This window comes from Ostrea edulis, chromosome 4, assembly GCF_947568905.1.
Source record: "Ostrea edulis chromosome 4, xbOstEdul1.1, whole genome shotgun sequence".
Taxonomy (NCBI): domain Eukaryota; kingdom Metazoa; phylum Mollusca; class Bivalvia; order Ostreida; family Ostreidae; genus Ostrea; species Ostrea edulis.
The window spans coordinates 80265053-80289207 of NC_079167.1; the positions used below are offsets into that span (position 1 = coordinate 80265053).

Here is a 24155-nt window from a genome sequence, read left to right on the forward strand (position 1 = left end):
AATTCCAGCAATTGAGAGAAATTGCACACTCTGTAATACTGGTCTTTGAATACCACTTTATCTTGGAATGTAAATCCCTATCCACTTTACGGAGATAATTGTTGGCTTCTAAATATTGTCAATTTAAGTACCAAATACACTGAAATTTAGAGAATTAATGACATCAAACTATAAAGAAAAAATAATCTACCGGCGCTACACCGGGTATGTATATCTATTTCTAATATCCAGAAGGTCGTCTGCTGCCCTCCCTAGCATGTAATTTTATTAAATGTCCAAATCTCTGTGTGCATTATGCCCCTATCTCAATTTTGTGCTAATGAATATATATGTGCATGTATTATCTATATACTTGTACTCTTGGCAATATTGTTTATATAATTATAAAATCATATTAAATTTATGTACCTCATGCACCATTTTGAATGAATAAATGAATTGATCCGCTCACGTATGATTGTGACAGAAGTGAATCAAAGGATCTAATTTTAACTTGATTGTCCCAAAACATTCCTCCTCCTTGGTCATTAACCCCCTACCCCAATCACAAAAGATGAGATCATCAAAACAGTCAATAAAATCAACAACGGCAAAGACCTCAGGGCTAGATTCCATCTGTGCATGGTCCTCAAAGTCTTTCCAGAATTAACAACAGAGAAATCTACTCCACAAGATCTGGAAGACAGGGTACAATGAAACAGACCAAAGAGTGGGAGATAAAGATTTATTTACTTCTTCTATTTCAGACATTCAATGAATAAATAACATGTGTAATCGATAAACATTTCTAGAAAATAAAAGACGATATCTAACAGGCGTACATAATACACTGGTCACAAGTTTATATAGAATGTTCTTAATAAGGATGTTTAACAGGAGACCATTCCCTGGGGATTACAGTGTGTTCGACAAAGGACCATTGTCATTATAAAAAGTGTATAAAACATTACACTGCCTTGTCTTACTCCTAATTCAATTTCAAAGTATGTTTTTCTGTTTCCAACTTTTAATTTTTCAAATGTTGTAGAAGAATTTTTATAGTATTCATATACTGCAAGATGGTTTCCCAAACAATAGTTCTTTTAATACTGTCAAAAGTTTTTTGTTTTTTCCCCAGAATCAATGAAACTGACGCACAATGGTCTTAGCCACTTGAGTGAAAAGATGAGTTACGGAAAATTTGGAGAGATTTAAAGTAGCAAAGAAAGTTTGATATCTGTAGACAATCATATGTACATTCCTGACTGACTGTTTCTTTAGATTAATAGTAAGAATGTTACAGAGCCAGTGTGTCATAATACTCACCTTTAGATATACACTGCTACTAAAAATTACATCTATTCACAGTAACCTATTGGTTTGAGCACACATTTCACAGCAGGGAGGTCCTGAGTTTAATTCTTGACTCTAGCACCTCATTAAACCTAAGATGTTTAACAGAGGAAGTCACTGTTCCTTTGCCAAAAGCTCAGCATTAAAAGCAAAGTCACAGATTTTTTGGATATGACCTTGAAAATGGGGGTTACAGTGTTGGCACCATAACAAATATTTAAATCAAATACATGCATATCAATATGTACTTACTCATTACTATATGAGGAGCAGGGTTACAGTATATCAGTAGTTTGTTAAGGATGGCGTTATGGTCAATTGTTTTTATAGCAGTGCATAATTAAAATAGCTTGCTACATCAAAACGTATACATCTCCTAAAACTACGTCACAAGATGGTGATTGAAATGTTTTGTGAAATTATTTGTATATAGGAATCAGGTTAGTGAACCACACATCCTGAGTTCAAGTCGGCCGGTCTCCTGTGTATTCTTGAACTATTGTTATTTATTGAACTAAATTTTTGAAAATCATGGATCGAAAAACTCCAGAATAGCATGCTTTTGGACATTTTTTGACATGTGTACTTATTTCATATTATCATGTTTTTCTTGATTAAATCACTTCCTTCTATTTTGATAAACTCTTTCAAGGTGTAGTCATCAGCAACATAAACATGTAAACAAAATATGTAGAAGAACTGAAATTTTTCATCACTGTAATTTCTGGGCCTGTAGTCTAGATGACATCTCCTCAAATAACTGTCTTAAACACGGAGGGTTGGTGAAGAAATAAATGAACAATTTTCTTTCCTTGTATAACAGAGGGTCACTCTTCAAAGTCTGAAACAAAGAAACCATATCAAAATAAATACTCCTATAAGTCTAAAACAAAGAAACCATATCAAAATAAATACTCCTACAAGTCTAAAACAAAGAAACCATATCAAAATAAATACTCCTACAAGTCTAAAACAAAGAAACCACATCAAAATAAATAATCCTACAAGTCTAAAACAAAGAAACCATATCAAAATAAAAACGCCTAGAAGTCTAAAAACAAAGAAAACATATCAAAAATACTCCTACAAGTCTAAAACAAAGAAACCATATCAAAAATAAATATGCCTTTAAGTCTAAAAGCAAAGAAACTATATCAAAATAAATACTCCTATAAGTCTAAAAACAAAGAAACCATATCAAAATAAATATGCCTATAAGTCTAAAAACAAAGAAAACATATCAAAAATACTCCTAGAAGTCTAAAACAAAGAAACCATATCAAAATAAATACTCCTATAAGTCTAAAACAAAGAAACCATATCAAAATAAATACTCCTATAAGTCTAAAACAAAGAAACCATATCAAAATAAATATGCCTAGAAGTCTAAAAACAAAGAAAACATCAAAAATACTCCTTTAAGTCTAAAACAAAGAAACCATATCAAAATAAATACACCTATAAGTCTAAAACAAAGAAACCATATCAAAATAAATACACCTTTATGAAACAAAGCCCGAAACAAAGAAAATATATCAAAATAAATACTCCTTTGAGAAATATAGACAGTCACATGGAAATATCTTTGTGAAAGTCAGAAAAAAACATAAAATTTTCAATGGAAACATTTTAAATTGTTATCTGGCTAAACCAGCCTTTAATTAATGTTGTCATGGTTCTTGTATTATAGAATTTTTACAGTATGTTATATCTGTACATGTATATACAACCTTATTTTTTTTTAAACAAAAAAAACTAAAACGTGTCATTACAACGACTTTTGCATATATAGCATAAGATTTATGATGGAATATGCATGTATACTGTGATGTGATATAATATGAAACAAGAGGTCCACAGGCCTTATTGGTCACCTGAGTACTAGTGAAAAAGTATCACTACTCCCACGGGCTATGAAATCTAGAAGAAAAAAAATTACTGTTCTGAATATCTAAGCTAAATTCTAATGATCAGCAGCAGTATTAAAAAAAAGGTGTGTTCTTAAAACTTCACTGCCCTTAAAAGTGCATACACTGATGAAAGGCTTTAAATAATAGGTGTATCAACATTAAAACAAAAAAATATGACTAATTTGGACTCATCCTCAAATCATAACCCTGGGTTGTGAAATTCACCATTTTTTGTACATCCTTTTCTGCTTAATTCCTAAGTATGCATTTATATTTTATACAGTATCAGCAAACTTGCACATAAATACTATATACTAAGTTTGGCTCCACCCTGGGTCAGAACCCCTACTCCGGGGATCATCAAATTTACAATTTTGGTAAAAGACTACCTGCTCTATCCATTTAGTTTCAATTTAGTATCAATAGCACTAAGGAAGATGTTATACCAAGTTTGGCCCCACCCTGGAGTCGGAACTCCTACCACGGGGATCATGAAATCTGCAAATTTGGTAGAGGCCTTCCTGCTCTACATCACTATGCATTTAGTTTTTCTTACATGTGTGCAGTTCTCGAGAAGAAGATTTTTGAAAATTGGTCTATTTTGGGCAGTTTCTGCCCCGCCCCTAAAGCCCCAGGGTGCTGGTTACAATTTATGTCCCCCTTGTTCCAAATATGTTTCATACCATTTGAAAAGAATTGGAATGATAGTTATCCAAGAAGAAAATAAAAATGTCTATTGTTCACACATTTAATAACTGACCATTTTGGCCCCACCCTTATACCAAAACCCCTACCCCTGGGATCATCAAATTTACAATTTTGGTAAAGGACTACCTATTCTTTTTAAATATCTATTTACTTTCAATTTAGTATCAATAGCACAAAATGTTATCTAAGTGTTTTACACGTAAACACTATCTACCAAGTTTGGTCTTGCCCTGGGGTCAGAACCCCTACCCCGGGGATCATGAAATTTATAATTTGGGTATAGAGGCCTTCCTGCTCTACATCACTATTCATTTAGTTTTTCTTACACGTGTGTGGTTCTTGAGGAGAAGATTTTTGAAAATTGGCCAATTTAGGGCAGTTTTTGCCCCAGCCCTAGGGCCCCAGGGGTGCTGGAGTCCTGAAATTTACAATTGATGTCCCCCTTGTCCCAATGATGCTTCATACCAAATTTGAAAAGAATTGGACTGGTAGTTATTTTAAAGAAGTTAAAACTGTTCAATTGTTAACGCACGACGGACAACGACAACCAATATATGCAATAGGGCACCCGAGTTTACTCAGGTGACCTAAAAAAAAAGGTATTATTTTTGCAATACATGTTCAGATCAAATCATCGGGATGTCATTTTACCATATAGCCACTTTTTAGGTGGGATTTGAGTCTACAAGTTAAAATAATTAATTTTGGTGGATAAAATTCATGTGAACTCATTTTTATTTATTTACACAATATACATGTATATGTATCCTAATGTACTTAAATTTAACAATTTTTAAAAATTGCTTTATTATAAAAGATTGTGAACCACTCTCAGCCGAAACTACCATGACACATTTTACAGGGCTTTCCCTTCACAGAAAAACATGTCAACTGAATGTATGCTGTAGTGAATGAAAATAAAATTCATATCAAAAGGAAGCAGGAAATAAAATGGCTTCCTTTGTGATTTGAGATATGAAATAACAGGAAAATCAAGCATTATTACGTATGATTTTCATCAATCAGAAACTATGGACACCTGTGTTTTTTGGGTTTTTTTTTTTTTTAATTCATGGTATGAAGACTATAACATTTTTATCTATAAGATGATTTTTTATACTACAGAAGGTCAGACACTGGGCTACAAATTTTAACATTAATCATGGAAAATCATTAATATGGAAAATCCTTAACCTGGCCTACCATCTGAAAACAGCATCAGAACCAAGCTTGTTACAAAGCATAGATTTACTTACAAATACATGTATGACCAAAAATTTTAACCTCCTTCAGCAACTTTAACCTAGTTATCATGGACTGCGTTCCACACCTGGTGGGGTATACACATAAAACAGAGGAGAACACACACAAATGCAACTTCCTACAATGCTTGGTCCAGGTAGTGCCTTATATAGCTTGGGAATTAAATGGGAGTTCAAAAATTTTAACCAGGATATCACATCCCTACCTAAACAGGGATGGGGTAATTGAAATGTGTAATTGTAATTAGGTATATTTAAATGAATTTTTATAAAGTAATTGGAAGTATTTGTAATTGACTTTGCTTTCAGTTACAAGTAATGGAATGTATTTAAATATATTTTAAAACAAGATGTGTTTGTGAAACACAAATGCCCCCGATAATGGCCAATTCCGAAGATGGCCAAAGTCACAAGGGCAAATATCTTGGTACCAGTAGAAAGATCTTGTCAAAAGAAATGGTCTTGTACAATATGAAAGCTCTAATATTTACCATTTAAAAGTTATGACCAATGTAAAAAAAACGAGGTACTGTGAGCAATGCTCACTAAGAATACCCCCGCTTACCCCAATCTCCCAAAGGGTGTTGGTAATAGGTATAAACTACCTCTTTTCTGAATGTAAAAAACAAATGGCATGACAAACCAAACCATATTGCTACTTCAATGTCCAGTGCATGTGACCTTTGACCTTTTGACCCCAAAATTGATAGGGAACATCTTCATCCCATGGGTAGTCCATATGTATGATATGGTGACTGTAGGTGGAAAGGATAACGCTTTAGAGCCCGGAAACCATATTGCTACTTCGATGTCCAGTGCACATGACCTTTGACCTTTTGACCCCAAAATCCATAGGGAACATCTTCATCCCATGGGTAGTCCATATGTATGATATGGTGACTGTAGGTGGAAAGGATAACGCTTTAGAACCCGGAAACTATATTGCTACTTCGATGTCCAATGCCCTTGACCTTTGGACCCCAAAATCGATAGGGAACATCTTCATCCCATGGGTAGTCCATATACAGTGAAACTTCTCCAAACCGGCCCCTCAGAAAACCGGTTCTCCCTGAATATCGGCCGATTTTCAAAGTCCCGGCAGAAACCTTAACATTTCCTTACAAAGAAAGTCTCACAAAACCGGCCACCCCTGAAAACCGGACATCGGCCACTTTTTAAAGTACAATTGTTAACAAACATGTGTAATTTACCCTTATAACACAGGCCAGGATTTGAATACTAGTAAATTTGGCCAGAGTGATGATTAAGACTGGCCAGGTGTGAAAAATGACTGATCTACTGGCCAGGTGGGAAATTATCCACCGGAGGTGTGAAAAACACCAGTGGCCTCTATAAGTTCTATAGTTTACCTGTGCTGTCCAGGGTGTTAATTGGTGCTTGGCTAATCCAAGTGACCCTTTCAAATTTCTGTGCCAAATGTTATAAACAGATATGCACATATTGAATGAATACAATCAATACGCCATATTGTTGCACCATGGATATAAGCGGTAGTTAATTAATAACAAACCCATGACTGTTAATGATAATTTTCAATAGATAAATGATTTTTGGGGGGTTTCCATAGACTTAAAATTCCTAAGAAACATCAAAATTAGAATTACTGTACTTTTCAAAAACGTCAAAACAAATTTGTTAACGATATAAGCAATGGACGTAAACAGAGTTTTTATAGGTAAGAGGAATTCCAATAATAGTCCTCTGTGTTTTCTTTATGTATCCTGTTATAAATTTTTAGTTAAAATTAGATGATTGCAGCAAGACTATTTCTCGTAATAATTACCTGTAGGTACTAGCGGACTAGTTTGATCTCCACCGATAATTGATCATAGATCCCCATATCAAAGTGAGCAGTACCTACTCTGTATATTAATTGCAGCAATCAAATGGCTATGTGTTTGTTTTGTTTATTAAAACAGAAGCCGAAATTCTGCATAAATGCTGCTAGTCTACAGATTTCTATACATATATATCAAATGCAGTTTTATTTAAACGGAATGTTTTCCATTATTTATGCATGTCAATGTAAAAATGTTTATTCATATTTAATTAGTTTTAGTGCTATAAATTGAAAATAAACATGTTAGTAAATTATTTTGTTTTATTTCCAATAGTGAAATAATAGTCCTTGAACACCATATTATATGGTTTGTGGTATGTCAATGAAATATCTACATGTAACACAAATTGAGCTGAAATATCTTTAAATGCTAAATTCTCAGTTTACCGGCCACCCCTCTAAACCGGCCGTTTTTTTTGGTCCGACAGCTGGCCGGTTTAGAGAAGTTTCACTGTATATGATGTGGTGGAAAGGATAATGCTTTAGAGCCCGGAAACCATTGCGTCTACAGACGGACGGACGGACAGACAGACGGACAATCCGATTCCAGTGTACCCCCCCCCCACAACTTGTTGCGGGGGGGTGGGGGGGGGGGGGTGGGGGGGGGGGGTGGGGGGGGGGGTGGGGGTGGGGGTATAAAAATTTAAAGTAGGTCAAACGTCAAGGTCAAAAGGTTAAATACCAACGGAAAGATCTTGTAACAAGGAATACTCATGTAAAATATCAAAGCTCTATCTCTTATTGTTCAAAAGTTATTAGCAAGGTTAAAGTTTTCAAAAAGTAAGTCAAACTCCAAGGTCAAGGGGTAAAAAATGTTGGTACCCACGGAAAGGTCTTGTCATAAGAAATACTCATGTGAAATATCAAAGCTCTATCACTTACTGTTCAAAAGTTATTAGCAAGGTTAAAGTTTCAGACAGAATGACAGACAGGACAAAAACAATATGCACCCCCCCATAAAAATAGCCGAGTAAGAGTTCACTTCATTAAAACTTAAACATACTGGATGGATCAGGCTGCATGGTCAAGTTTTCCAAGACATTTTGAAATAAACCTCGGTATAATTGAAATGTATGAATACATTCTACTAAGTAATTGAGAGTAATTAATTAAATTGGTTAATATCACTGTAATTGTTATTGCAAGTAATTGACAAAATCATCAATGTAATTGAAAACATTTAATGATATTTTATATTTTACCCCATCCCTGTACCTGAAGTATAGAGCATGCATTCCCTGACTTTCTCAAGGTGAGATAAAAACAAATGAGTCATTCTCATTTACAAGATTCAACTGACAAATCAAATTGTCTTCTCCTGCATACCTGTTTCTTTTGCTCCAGATTCCGAACTGTGTCTTTGATGGTGTGTTCAAGCCTTCCCAGCATTCCCTCTAACTGAGTCATGGTTGACTGAAGCTGAGGTGGGGTCATGGATGGTTGGCCATGTGTTGTACTGGAGCCAGAGTACATCATCTCCTCACTAGACTGCATATTCTGTTCTCTGGAATACAGCAATTCTCATAATGCCTACATACCATCATAAATCAGTCTTATTAAAATCAACCAATAAAAAATAATAACTATGTTCATCATGATGTTCCAAATTATCAATAGTAAGGAATTTTTTTTTACAACATTCCCAACATTTCAACCCTAGCAATCTCCACAAAAGAAAAGAAAACTGGTCAACTTTTGATTACTTGGGTTACATTTGAATCATCACAGCAGCTACCATCTCCTATTATTTCATTTACAAAATTTCCCCAGTCCACTTTTTACCAAACAAATGAATCTCTCGCTTAAAGGCGGCTTAAGGAGGTATGCTACACAGAGAAATTTAATATGGATGAAAAGTAGAGGATATCTACAACAATATTTTGAGATCGAAAACTTTCAAATTTACTTTATTCAAGTGTTTCAAAATAATGTACATATCCTCCACTTTTCATCCATATCATATTTCTCTGGTGTAGCAAACCTCCTTAAAGCTATCTTTAATAGAAAAAAAAATTTCATTGCTTTTTCTATGTAAGGTATCACATCGGTAATTGTCCAGTCAAAATGGACTGGTTTTTTTTCATGTGCAATTTTTCTCATTTCTTCTTTTCTCTTAATTTTTGTACCCCTGATTAGGAAATTTTGTGTAATTTGTAGAAATAATCAAGTGTATACCAAGGAACTATTTGATGTTGGTAGCTGAGGCTATTTCAAGAGGTGCACTCCAGCTGTTTACACACGTGAAAAACACATGGATTTGAGGGTAGTCGTATCTGCGGGTAATAATTTTTTTTTGAAAATGCCGCGTAGGGTATTGTTTTTCCGGTGTCAGCAGACGAGACAGGTAACATAGAACATTTCCGACTGCGTTATTCGGCATCAATTTTGCAACCTGATTTTTAATGATTTTTTTTTACCTCTATAGTAATATATAGTAAAAATAATTACCAGCGTGATACCTATATACATGTACATGAGAAAGAAAAGGTAACTCATTCTACAGTCAGCATAAAAAGGAAAGATAACTCATACTACAACCACCTCATCAACATTCAAAATTTTTGGCCCAAGAAACTATCAATTTTTTTTTTGATGTGAACAAATTTTTCTATGGTGTAATAACATGAATGTACATTGGTAAGATAAAGCTATGGTGTGAACATAAAGTTTGGTCAAGATTGGCATGTGCAAATAATCTCTATTGCTTGGCAGGTCAGTATATCCAACATTAAGACCAGAACAGACAGGCTGTGTGAAATCGCTCTTATGTAACAGTTACACATCACTGGAGAGCAGTTAACCTTTCGGACTTCATACTTGGTGAGCTAGCACAGAACAACCTGCACATGATCGAAATTGTTCAGCAGGTCACCATATCCAAGGTCAAAACCTGGCCAGACATATTTTATGTGTATTTCACATCTTGAGCAATAGATGTAGGACTGTAGCTCTCTGGTAAAAATTGGGGATAGATCAGAGAGCTACAGATTCTCCCCTAATGAAAACCTTCGATACACTGGAGAACTTGTTACACGTATTGAAGTTTGTTCATTTTCTAATAGTTGTTCATTTTGTCATCAAGCTTTGTGATTTATTGTCGAGTTCATTTTCAAAATTAGCTGTCTTGTAATAAAAAGTCTAAATATGAATGTTGTCAGTACTAATCGTTTTTACAGGTCCATGTCATTCAGATCATGTAAAAGCATCATCTAGCAAGAGAGTAAAAACTCAAATATCCAATCAGAACATTCCACTGTGCTGAATTTTAAAGTCTCCCTGAAAATGCATTTTACATGTATGACCAGATGTTAAATTCCAACCTATATGACTTTTTTCTTTAATCTGACACCATACATGATGTCATCATCTCTAACACTTACAGAACCTCTATAATCTGACATTGTACATGATGTCATCATCTCTAACACTTACAGAACCTCTATAATCTGACATTTTACATGATGTCATCATCTCTAACACTTACAGAACTTCTATAATCTGACATTGTACATGTCATCATCTTTATAAACACTTACAGAACCTCTATAATCTGACATTGTACATGATGTCATCATCTCTAACACTTACAGAACTTCTATAATCTGACATTGTACATGATGTCATCATCTCTAACACTTACAGAACTTCTATAATCTGACATTGTACATGATGTCATCATCTCTAACACTTACAGAACCTCTATAATCTGACATTGTACATGATGTCAGTATCTCTAACACTTACAGAACCTCTATAATCTGACATTGTACATGATGTCAGTATCTCTAACACTTACAGAACCTCTATAATCTGACATTGTACATGATGTCATCATCTCTATAAACACTTATAGAACCTCCATAATCTGACATTGTACATGATGTCATCATCTCTAACACTTACAGAACTTCTATAATCTGACATTGTACATGATGTCAGTATCTCTAACACTTACAGAACTTCTATAATCTGACATTGTACATGATGTCAGTATCTCTAACACTTACAGAACTTCTATAATCTGACATTGTACATGATGTCATCATCTCTAACACTTACAGAACCTCTAGCAGTTCATCCTGGCTTCCCCTGACTGTATCTGCATGGTTACAGCTGGCAGAGTAAGAGTGCCTCAGTTTGCCTGCTCCATCTTCTAGGCTGGAGTATGTAAGGAAAAGGTGCTGTGTGTCTTCTACTTCTGAAAAACCATCATATGTATAAGTAAAAACTAAACTGTACTGAAATATATGGATATTTCGTGTAGCATTATGAGGTACTTCTGTGGGAATAATTGCTCTGACTAGAAATTTGACAACAGCTTACAAAACACACACACACTTCTTGATTCCCTAAGATCTCAATACAAAGTACACATCATTGACGATAGTATCATTCAGAGTTCTCATTAAGAGCTGGTTATTTTGAAAAGAAACCAAAGCTAGGTAGCATTCATTGAGAGGTTCAACCTTTCTACATTATTACATTAAACTTTTGAACTGTTAAATTTAATATGCTGATGGTGCTACCGTTTGAGCGAGCACAGCTACATACTTTGATCAGATTCGATTTAATCAACATATGGGATTGGGCAGCAGGGACAGCCTATTTTAGTTCTCTCCCAGGGTATTACATGTATGTTAAATCATAAACTGTTAGAGTCTTAGGTTCTTGCTAGATTTAGATCACTCTAAAATACCCAGCATGCACATAAACAAATATAATTACATACATGTGTGCATAAATGTAATAGGAAGATTTATATTTTATTTACCACAGTCACTTATAAATGTAAATTAATACATTTTACTGACATGTTACAAATGATTTCAATGCTAGATTTAAGTGCCTAAACTATGTATTTTTCGTCGTACTTTTTCTATTTTCACCCGATACTTCTAAATTTATTGAGAACCCTGATCATTAATCATGGTATAGACAGTGTATCTAATGACTCTCTCACAAAGATTACATCATCAAGTTCTTTCTCTTACAGTCACATGCACAAAGTTCTACAGGTGAAAGCCTGATGAAGTAATCCCTCTACATCGCACACAATAATTACCCAACACTTGATGTAATCGTTTGGAGAAACTGTCCCTGGAGTCTATAGTGCTTCTCTTGAACTTGGCTGACGTCAACAGGGGGTCCTCCATCATTTTCTGAATGACAGAATGCAAAAAAATCACATGTACACCTGCTGTCAATATTACAGAAAAAGTTAGAATTTATCCATTCCATCAACTAACAATATCAAAGAAAACTAGAAATTGTGATAGTGATGCACAAATATCAGGGGGAAAAAGATATTCAACACAGGACTTCGAATGTTAAGCATAGATTATTTCCTCCTTATACTTTTCATGAATAGCTTTACACTTCTGACAGGACTATGGATGATTTTCTGGTCCCTGTAACTCGATAGTAGCTGGTTATGTTTCATATTTTCCCACATTTTTATTTGCTGACAAAACCCGTGTCCAGATATTGATTTGAATACCTCAGTTCAGTCCGTGCAGTCAGAGTGAGTGGACGCATTAGCGTGGTGTTCCCGGGGCTGGGCAGTTAAAATTCTCCCCCGTTTGTTTTATATTTTAAGACCAATTTCAAGGTATTTATATTTCATTTTATGTATTTTGTTTCTTAAATTGTGTTTATCATAGCAATATACAAGTACGCGGAATTTTTCTTCATATTTAGTAACACGTGTTCGTTACGTGAACGTGCGCCATTTTGTTATGTTAAGAGTTACGTTGTTTGTTATTTTTTCCACTCTTATGTCAATCATCATAGGGAATGAGGGTTTGTCTTATAACACTACTGACGGGACGAGACCAAGTGCAGGGACCCGGACCATTTCATCACTCGATATCCACGTGGCGCAAGATATGGTGGCCCGTTGAAGTAAGAAATGACGATGCTGGCATTTTAATATCCGGGAGCAGGAACAACGTTATGTCTTACCTGTTGTACTGTGTGTCACCTGTTTTGTAAAGTCTACACCGTGTTGTGTGATTATGTGGTGTCATTGTGTTCCATTTTCTTAAAATTAATATCGGCAGGATCCAGAACAAAAATCATCTGATGCTCACGAAAGATGGTAGATATTTGAACACTTCTGAATTGATCATCAAATGAAGTGATTGTATTTAAGAAAAGTTTACTGAATACATGTACACTGTATATGTTTGTAAACGTTATTCAAAACCGGTTCCAAAACTAGAAAGTATTAGCGTAAGGGCTTATATTATTCTGAACAATTGAAACTATTCTGAGTCGCCTCTAGGTTTATTCTTATTTCATTTCATTTTTTTTCTTTACGTCTATTGTATATTTTTTTTCCTTGTAATTAAATGTTTTGTTTATGGAAATTGGACTTGGTTGTGTTTATTTGAGTAATCCTAGCACCATATTTCATGACAGTCCCCCCCCCCCCCCCCCCAAAAAAAATTCTCAAGTTTAAAGAAAAAACTAAAAGAAATCCCTTTTCATTTCCTCAAATAGATGATGTCCAAAAGTCTCTGATATTTACAGCGAGAGAGAGAGAAAGAGAAAGAGAGATAGAGAGAGAGAGAGAGAGAGAGAGAGAGAGAGAGAGAGAGAGAGAGTACATAGCATTTAAAGTGATGAAATTTCTAAATTCTACTAAAATTAGTTAATACGCTGATTTTTGTACAAAAAAATTTCTTTCATAAATGCACAGGAAAGATGAGTCTATGGCGAAAATTAAGTTTGTCCATGCCTGTGTTAGATGTTTCCTTGAAAAAAAGGCTAGAAAGTGGCCATTTCATGTCAAAATACTAATAATGGTGGCGAAAGGTCATGTATATATGGCATAATTAAGTGGCCGAGGCGTTCAACAGTGGGGGCACACAAGTGCTCGCCTACAGCACCAATTGATTATATTGAGAATATTCGCGAGCGTACGCTCTGCTGAACAGGCCTCTGGTTTTATATACATTTCATTAACAAATTGAGAATAACAATTAAGTTGCACTGGGATTCTTGCACATAATACACTCAATTTTGAAACAACAGCATCTTCATTTTTTTGAAGAAAGAGGAACATGGTCTTCCTCCCTCCCCCCTTTCCCAATTTGTTTGCAGGAGACGGTCTATCTCAAAAGCAACGCACTATTGGATAAATCTGATGAAAATGAACTCGGCCTGATATACTTCTTATAATTGGTCTGGATGTCTGACGGTTGATTAGTTTTCATTTATCTTTTATTTTTCTTCCTTTGATCACTACAACATTTGATATTGTATCTAGATACTCTTACAAACGTTTAGCCGATTGTGTTTGTTTTGACGTGTGCTTTACCTGACCTTCCACCATTTTGGTAAGGGAAGGAAGGTCATATCATAATGTTGTTATATGAGATGATGCAAATAAAAATTTTCGATAGTGCTTTGCCAGGAATAAAGACACAAGATGATGTTGAGAAAAAGTGGAGGAGTATGAAAAGAAATGGAACAGGCCTTGAGAAATGGAGAGAGGGGAGTCCGAGGCTGCAGCTTAAATAAAATAGCAAGGATAATGCTCCACAGATGAGTATCATGACATGTAAGCGTTGCATTGACTATGATGAGTTGGAAAGGGAGGATATCATTGCCTAAGAAATTAGATGGGGGGAGGGGGGGGGGGGGGAGATTTTTTTGAGAAGGCTGAGGAGCATCTTCACAAGTCAAGGGTTATTGATTCGTTAGTCGTTACCTCACACTAACCCTAGACATCAGTCGCTATGTAAAAGTATGGGCTCATTCGATTATTACACAATCCACTATAAATAAAACATCCAATGAAATCACTGCATCTTGTTATGGTGTACATGGATACAAATGACGCAATCTCATACTGCTGTATTGATAAACACGCCCAATTGTAATATTTACACAACTAATTACGTTTATTGGTAGTAGATCAAGTTTGGAAACCTTTTTGCTTAAGACAATATTGCATAAACAATTAAAATAGCCATAACTGTAGGTATCAATACACTTGTTATTTGAATCGCTTCCCGTTGTTATGAATAGAACCACATTCTCAATGGTTTCCACTCTTTTGTGGAAACAATCAGAACGAGCCCAATTTTTTGATAGTCACTGATGTCAAGGGCTAGTGGAGTAGTGTTAAATCTAAAGCAAACTAGCATGGTGCCGTGCCATGCCCTTTTTGGCTGGGGCCATGCCCTTTTTAATTGCACCATGCCCTTTTTTCTCTATAAATTTTTAAAACAATATTTGTTAATGAAAACAATTGTTCTTTATTTCACAAGGTTGATTGAAAAGTTTAATATCAAGGCAGCAGGTATTAACTTTTAAAGAGGCTAAATGATTATTCTATTACCGTATTTTGCCGAATATAATACGCAGTGGTGTTCAATACGTACCCCCCACTTTGAGCCTAAAAGTTGGTGAAAAACCGCACTTCAGGTGTATAATACGCAGCAAAAAATTTGACCAAGCGGTAATCTTTATTTTATACTTAGTGTTAATTTTCACTTAATATTTTTGCCGAAATAATGAATTCTAAACAACGCACAATAATTTGCAAACTTTTTGAGATGAGTTCTACATCGCGGTAATCTTCAATGAGAATCTTCAGGGAAATATCAACATGGACAAGCCTGTTCATTTCAGCAAAGCACGAGATTTTGTAGCATTAAAGTCTTAACTGACTCGATATTTTCTTTGTTGAAACTTAAAATCAATCAAATAGCCGATGTTATAAAAATAAAATTAAACAATTAAACTATCACTTATTTTACTGTAATCAACACACCATGGTAGGTACAAAGATGCAAATTATCAACTCCTCGTTAACTACGATGACTATTAAAATGTGTGAAAAAAAATTTTGTTAGGTATTTCTTTACCCGGAGGGAGTATCTAACAAAAGCACAGTGTACACACAATGGCTTCGTAAAACACACACTTTTACACAAGAATAGTTATTTCAAAGATTCAAATTAGTATTTCATTAAAAATTAGGCCTATTCATAAAACTTACAGTAAACCAACTTTTAGCAAGTGACAAAATTATTTTCCAACAATTTTAGCACGTGACAAGGCATTATTATGTACAAATGCTTTCAATAATGGCGGCATGCGATGTAATGAATAGTCAGATCCAATGCAATTTGATTGGCTGTTTGTTTCATGATAATTGAATTATTTAGATATTGTAAGTATATATATCACATTTTCTGCAATTTTACGTTTCTGTAGTAATTTTCTTGAGGTCGAATTTTCTAGTTAATAAATAGGTGAACGTGAAAAGGCGTACAGTATCCGAAGCCTTGGTCTTTGAGTGAAATATTACACTACTTAATCGCCGAGTTTCATCTGGAAAGAAAAGGTCAAAAACCTATTGTGGTATATAATACGCACCCCTTTCTGGCACAAAAATATTCTCTAAAAAAAAAGTGCGTATTATATTCGGCAAAATACGGTACTATAGTACGATACAATGAAAATGCCCCAAAATTGTCTTGCCACGAAGAAAAGTGTCCTTTTGAACATATGATATGTGTGCCCTCTCTAGATCCTAGATTTAACACTATGGAGGTAACGAATCAATAACCCTTGACTTGTGAAGATGACTGAGGAGGTATAACAAAATCTGTAAATAAGCAATTCTGAACAATAGTGGTCAAATACACAAATTACCTCAGTATAAGCTGTGGATAAGTTCACTACTGAACTCATTTATAGGACAAAATTCACCTGACTCAACTTAAGAAGGAATTTTTCTTAGCATTTGTTCAACTTGCAGAAAGTGCATTGATTGAGATGAATAAAAATGATAAGAAAACCTGCATGTACTGTTTAGCCAAGAGACACACTGATGAAAATGACAATGCCATTAACAAAGACGATGACTGTTAGATTAAGATTTTGATCCTGATCCAGTTATTCAATAAAAGCAAAGTGCATGTAGTGAATATCATTATGGTTTAATTTGTTGCATGTATATTACTTTATACAGATAATACTAGCTCATTTGTCAACTGATTAAAATCCTCTTTTAAATGCACGCATTGCATAGAAATTATCCGAATAAGTAAGGGAATGTATGAAATAAAACTTCCCATCTCTATCTACATAACAGAAATCCTCACCAATATTTCACATATTTATTATAACAGTCCAGTGATTTGACAGATTAGTTTCATACAGAGTTACTGAACCTGATTATTGATGACATTTATTGATGAAAGTTTAGAGGTACTTGTATTTGTGTATATTGACTTGACATTGTAGGAATATGTATAATTTATGCTTTTCACGTAGTTGATAGGTGATTATTGAAAAGTTTAAGTGATTTGTATGTGTTGAAATAGTTTGAGCACATGTTTTGACTTTAGTAGAAATCAGCTGATCGTAAGCTGTGGCAGTTGTAGAATTTTAGCTTACTTAATTTGCCAGGACCTCTTAAATGGGATCCTGTAGAAAGTAAACCATAGCTTTATGGATGATGACATGTTTTCCTGTAGTTTAACTTGTTTTCAGTTGATTTACGATGGTTTATAGTCCTGTTGTAAACTGGTAGAATTTGTTTACAGACTTGGTTGTCTTAATCAATGGAGGTCGAGCCCGATCGTAAAAGTTACGATAGCTTCGTTATTTGTGGAGTTAATTGTATTATTTGTTGCATTAAATGGATGATAATTTACTTATTTCAGTTTAGGAATGTATTTCGTGACGATTTTAATTCAGAATAGTTGTCTTGTATGTACTTAGTAGATTTTTCTACGAGTTTTGCCACTTGTGGGAAATGTCACGAGAGATTCTCCGACATTTTCCAATGTGTCCAACGTTTTCCAACCTTTACGTCACGTTTTTGTATAAAAGGAGGAGATTCAAGGAATTCTGGTTCTTCTGCGAGGTTCATTTGCTTAGTGAAGCAGCGCTTTAGGGGTAAGGAGTTAGAAGTTAGCATGGGTTGAGCATTTTTGTATTTGGACTTGAGAATGACTTTTTGATTTTATTTTAGGAAGAGCTAGGTATATTTCCAGCACATTTTGGGTCTTTTGGAATTGTTTGTGGAATTTCCTGAGAAGTTTTGTTTGAGTTTAGTGACTTTTAGTGAGTAATTAGACTTCGCTGATATTTGCTATTTGTTGAATATTTAGTAAATTGGTGTCAGATTTATTGAAATTCATTTATTATTAGATTAGTGTAATTTATACATTTAGCTGAGGAAGCTAGTGTATTTCTTAATTTTGGTGTGATTTTATGACTGGAATTCAGACTTGTTGGAATTCAGATTTAGAAATTATTCAGGAATTTCAATAGTGTTGGAAATTCACTAAGAAATTAAGTTCAAGGGTTTAGGTTTTAGTTATTGGTTTTTACTTTCATCCAGGAGGTCTGGGAGAAAGATTGGGAGTCAAGAATAATTTCGACTTTTGAGTGTTGATTGATTTTCCAATAGTGGTGGGAAAAGTTGTTTATAGACAGTTTTAGGTGACTTGAAACAGTTTAGAATTTGTTGATTGTTTGAGAGATTTAACCACTTTAATAAATTGTAAAATTGTATTTTGTCTCATTTCGAATGCAGAGATTTACAAGGTTTTCTAGAATTGAGGGTTTTCCAACAAAGTTGGAAATGCGGGATAGTAAAGAGTAAGAATCGAATCAGAAGATACCGAGTGTTTAGGGAATTTTGTGACTTCCTTACAATCTAGGTGTTAGTAAGCTTGACAAATAGAGAAGAGAATTTAAGAGATTTCGTGTATTAATAAATTTAGTGTACCTTAGAGAGCGCGGGTAAATAATAGGAGGTATTGGTTGTAGGCAGTGGTGAGTGATAGAGTTGAGTAATCAAAGTAGATGATTCAAGGGAGATAAGTCAGTGTTGCGAAATAGGAAGTTAAGGGTGTTAAATTTTGAACCACTGTGCCACACAAGCCCTCCTAGGCTCAGGTTGAGTCATGTAACGCAAGCCTCACCACGAAAGATAAGACCACCCCCATAGACCGTTACATTATTTTATAATTTTTTCATTTCTTTAAATTACCATTCTGGCCTGCCATCCTTTTAAGTGGTTCTGCAAAAGCTGCTTCACAGCCACCAGCAGACGATGTATGTCCCTATGGTTACGGTTTTCAAGTTCAAAGGCCATGGTCAGAAACTCATTCCTCGCCCTCTGTTGAACTAAAGGACGGATAACCTTCAAAACAGTAAACTGTCTTTCAACAGATATTCTAGAATTGTAAATGTGTTTCAGAATTCTTCAAATTCTAAAATTTATCCATGGAGGAAAGTACTTATTTTAGCGTATTCAAAATTTGGCACCATACGAGCTGATGCACTACTTGGAATAATCATGATTTAGTACTTCTTTTATCTATGAGAATGGAGGAATACAGAACTTCATATTGTAGTGCAGCTCTCGCTTCAAAGCCAAAACCACTAAAATTTGAATCTCGCTAAAATAAATACACTTACAGTATGCAAAATTGAAAATTCAGTCATGTCTGCCTTAAAAACAATGTACATGTATTTTTTCACATAATTTTGAGAAGCCTTGCAATATATTTCAATTTTTGTGGACATAATTGCTTTGAACTAGCACCATCAATTTATTCTGCTGACAGAATTGACTGGGGGGGGGGGGGGGGGGGGGGGGGGGAGCCCAGCAGAGTGGACAGGTACCTGGGGGAAGCCCAGTAGGCAGTTGTTGGCCTAAAACAGACTGTATAATGAATTTATCAAAATAATCATTAACATGTCGATATAAAATATCCAGGAAATGAACCTAATTACTAGAGGATGTGATCTAGAACTGTATACATGTAGATTTGTCTTTAATAGTAAGGAGCATTGTGAAAGTGTACTGATCTATCTAAATTGATCTAAAATTAAGAAAAAGAGCTCTAATCCTGAGATAGTTCAACTTTCAGTACACAAGCTCTAATCCTGAGATAGTTCAACTTTCAGTACACAAGCTCTAATCCTGAGATAGTTCAACTTTCAGTACACAAGCTCTAATCCTGAGATAGTTAAACTTTCAGTACACAGCTCTAATCCTGAGATAGTTAAACTTTCAGTACACAAGCTCTAATCCTGAGATAGTTCAACTTTCAGTACACAAGCTCTAATCCTGAGATAGTTCAACTTTCAGTACACAAGAGAACAAACCCCCCCGTTTCATTGTCACCTGGTCTTGGTTAGAGATGAAGTAATCCTGTCGAGCCAGTTTTAGGTTGTAGTCCCCGGTCAGGATGTGAGACACCTGAGCACCCATACTCTCCTGAATTAACCCTGGGATTTCATCTCTAGACAAAGTCTCTAAATCCCGCACCACTCGTTGTAGAGAGGAGTCAGCAGCACTCAGTCGTTCACTATCAATACATAAAACTATGTTTCAAAGTATTAAAGACGGATAAGATTTGACGAACCTCCGTTACCTAGTGTGTGCAATATATGAGATATACACCAAGTTTAATGATCCAAGGTCTCACAGAATGAAATATATGACCAAGAAACAAAATAATTATGGATAGCTAATAAATTTCAAAAGTAGGTCACCATGATCTAATTTTGGATCATGACATACAATGTACCTTCCATCCAAGGTGCATCAGCAGAGCAAGTTTGATGGAGCTAGGCCTTACAGTATGCAAGATATGATCTGGACACAATTTGAGAATGATTAGACATAACATTTCAGAAGTAGGCCACAGTGACCTACTTCTGAGTCACAACACCCCCCCCCCCCCCCCTGAAATGTATCAATTGAGAAGGTTTGATGATCCTAGGCAGTACTCATATGATCCAAACACAAATGAAAAAGTATAACCATAAAATTCTAAAATAAGGTTACAGTGACCTACTTTTCGATCATGATCCCAGGGTTGGAAATTATAGCCCGCCCGACACGGTCTGTTTCTCAGGCGGACGGGAACAAAACTTTAGATGACAGTCCGGTGGTCGGGCCAATTTAAATAGCCAGTTCCTATTTTTAAACCGATAATTTCTATTTTTAAGAGGGTTTTTTCCCCCTCATTCACAAAAATGTACAGACGCTATCCGTTGTTAGATTAGGTATCGTTGTGAATAAGGTACATGTAAGACGTAGGAATTGTAATCTATTCGTTCATTGGTCTGTCTGAATGTTATAGCCAATCAGCGCTCGCAGTACAAATTACGTTCAGCATTATTACAAACGTGCGAGCGCGAGATCCGCGAGATGATGAGAAAGTTTTTGGGGTTATCAACCCCAGAAAAGTGTCCCTTGGTTGACTCCAAGGAAAAAAACCAGCATACAACCAAAACAAAAGACGATGTACGATTGTTCCGGGATGGAAAGTGGAGTTTAGATGGCTGATCAGTGATGAAACACATGGGAAGCTGTATTGTAAACTATGTCAGGGGGTGTATGGACCATTAGCAGTTAAGAAGAGCGCATCCGATAGAATAATAATGAATATTTTTTATCAGGACTGGCAGATTTTGAGCAGGGCTGGTAACTTTTAAAAGTAGCCAGCCCTGTGACTGACTGCTTTTTTCAGTGAATTTCCAACCCTGATGATCCCACACCAACGATGCATCAATTAACCAAGTTTGATTGTTCTAAGCCTCAAAGTGGGCAAGATATGATCCAGACACAATTTTCAAATGTAGCAATACAATTCCAGGAAGCCACAGTGACTTATGTTTGGGTCACAATAGAATCACGCACCCCCCCCCCCCCCTTCCCCCCAAATGTATCAAATGACCAAGTTCGATAGTCCTAGGCCTCAGTGTGAAAGATATGATCCATTCCAGTTCGCCACAATAGACTATTTTTGGGTAACGACACACATTACCACCAAGATGCATCAGCTGACCAGGTTTGATAGTCCTAGGCCTCACAGTGTGAAAGATACGACCCGGTCATGAAAAAGCAAACAGACTGATGAATGGGAAAGCCCATACCGTAATAAAGCCTGTCGAAAGACGAGCACATACAAAACAAGATATTACAAAATACAAGGAATACATGTAAATATATACACTGTACCACGATTCATAAACAAAGGAAGCAAGAGGTAATTTCCTCGAGATCTGTGACCCGATTAATGAGGTAATTTCCTAACGATCTGTGACCCGATTAATGAGATAATTTCCTCAAGATCTGTGACCCGATTAATGAGATAATTTCGATCTGTGTATCCAGTTAATGAGGTAATTTCCTCATGATCTGTGTTAACGATTAATGAGGTAATTCCCTCACAACATGGGTATGCGGTTAATGAGATAATCTGGGTATCCAGTTATACAAATTATCTCAAGTTTCCATTGTTTATATACCCCTATGATACAAAAAGCCCAGACTTTCATTAAATGCATGACTCAATGTCATGGACCTCTACTATTTAAAGCTGTTTTCTGTTTTAAACACTCATATCTCTGCTAAAGTTATCAATTAAAAAAAAAACGAAAATGAAGACATTGTACATCATTCCCATCAAAAGTTAGCTAGCAAGGAATACGAAAATTCAGTGTTCGACATAAAACAAGACAATAACTTACTTGATAGAGTTACAATCTTTGGAGAATTCCCCTGCCTGAATCAACTTCAAGATATCTTCTGCGGTTTCTAAGCGACGCTCAGCTTGAACACTTGCAACTTTTGCTTCTATGTGTTTCAATTTAGCAGCAGGAAAACTATATGAAAATCAAATACTTTAGAAATGTACACTGTACATCTTTTCTTAACATTTGTAACCAAATTCACATTTCAAAGATTGTTTTTCACCAAAATATTCGGTATTTTACCTCTTTTGAATCCTAGACAGTTCTTTGCATTGGCTGATGTTAATTGCTTGACCTCCACCTCTGATTAAAGACAGATTGGGGTCGTTAATTTCTAGAATCTCATAGCGTGAACCTTCACTTGACCCAGCTACATCTGCTATGCCCTTCAATTATCATATATTTCTTGTGACTAATAGACTTCCCTAAAACAACTATAAATTCAATTCATCATAATTATACCATTTTGAACAAACTAAAGCTTGAGAATCATCTAAAGAGAGCCTGAGTTTATAAGTAGCACAAATACCTCAAAAAATTTCTTTCTTGTAAAGAAAGACAACTCTTGAGAGAATTTCTCCTCCTTCTGGTAAAAGTCATCGAGCGGAAGCTGAGACAGAAACATGGGTATGGCTTCCTTGCTTTTCTCCTGAACAGGCAACTCGTAGACTTCACTCAGCTGTCCGACTGTCTCCACCAGGTGCTCCAAACTAGAATTTACCTGGAAAATTAGTGTGTAATTCTATCATTAAATCTTAACACAGGGGCCACAACACTTACCGGTGCCACCTACTCCGAAAAGATCTTCCCGGAAAATTTTCACAAACTTATCAAATTGCAGATGGAAAGATTCCTACAGCAATCTTTAGACCTCTATTATAAGCCAACACTAGCACTAGGCATGATCATTTAGTAAATCTACACTACGTGAGGATAATTTATAAGACAAATTGTATCCTTACAGTTCTTGTGAAATAAATATCTTTGCTCAGTGGAAATGTAGAAAAAAAAAAAGAAAAAAAATGTTTAACAACAGAAATTCTGATCAGAAAAGCTCAACTGCCCTTTAAATCGGGTGAGAGGAAAAGAAAACAGCTATATATATGTAGATTCACTCACAAATATAATTTCACACAAATATTTTTAACTATCAGTAATTTGTGAATAAATGTAAATACAGTATAGCTCTGTTTCAGAACCAACCTTAGCATTGTCTGTAAGGTTTTGCTCCAATCTTCCCTTGTACTGCGATTTCACTTTTGTTTCGATCTGAGAAAGCTTAGACTGTCGATGATTCATTGAAGTATGATGAAGACTGAAATATCAACTTCAAATATTGAATACTCTACCTTTCATTTTGTATTGAATATCTATACACATATCTAAATAAATAACATCATATTCACAATTCATATTTCAAATGTTTTCGCCTTTGATATCTTAACAAATTTCCTCATGAATGGAATGTACATTGTAGCTGAACAATATGCATATGATTCTTGATAAATATAGTACAAGCATTTTAACACCTGGGAATTTCGACAGATATGAGAATAG

General features: G+C 35.2%; 1 protein-coding gene across 1 annotated transcript in view; it reads right to left on the reverse strand.

The window, feature by feature from the left end:
• Window positions 1–707: 707 nt before the first annotated feature.
• Window positions 708–24155, reverse strand: part of LOC125670720 (HAUS augmin-like complex subunit 3) — a 33633-nt gene continuing 10185 nt past the window's right edge. Inside the window, exons 5-14 of the mRNA XM_048906071.2 lie at window positions 23802–23913; window positions 23128–23319; window positions 22842–22984; window positions 22596–22730; window positions 20239–20422; window positions 19096–19248; window positions 12136–12232; window positions 11133–11271; window positions 8400–8577; window positions 708–2173 (exon numbers count right to left, since the gene is read on the reverse strand). Coding sequence (XP_048762028.2) covers window positions 2045–2173; window positions 8400–8577; window positions 11133–11271; window positions 12136–12232; window positions 19096–19248; window positions 20239–20422; window positions 22596–22730; window positions 22842–22984; window positions 23128–23319; window positions 23802–23913 — 1462 coding nt within the window. The 3' untranslated portion in view covers window positions 708–2044. The remainder of the gene's footprint in view (window positions 2174–8399; window positions 8578–11132; window positions 11272–12135; window positions 12233–19095; window positions 19249–20238; window positions 20423–22595; window positions 22731–22841; window positions 22985–23127; window positions 23320–23801; window positions 23914–24155) is intronic.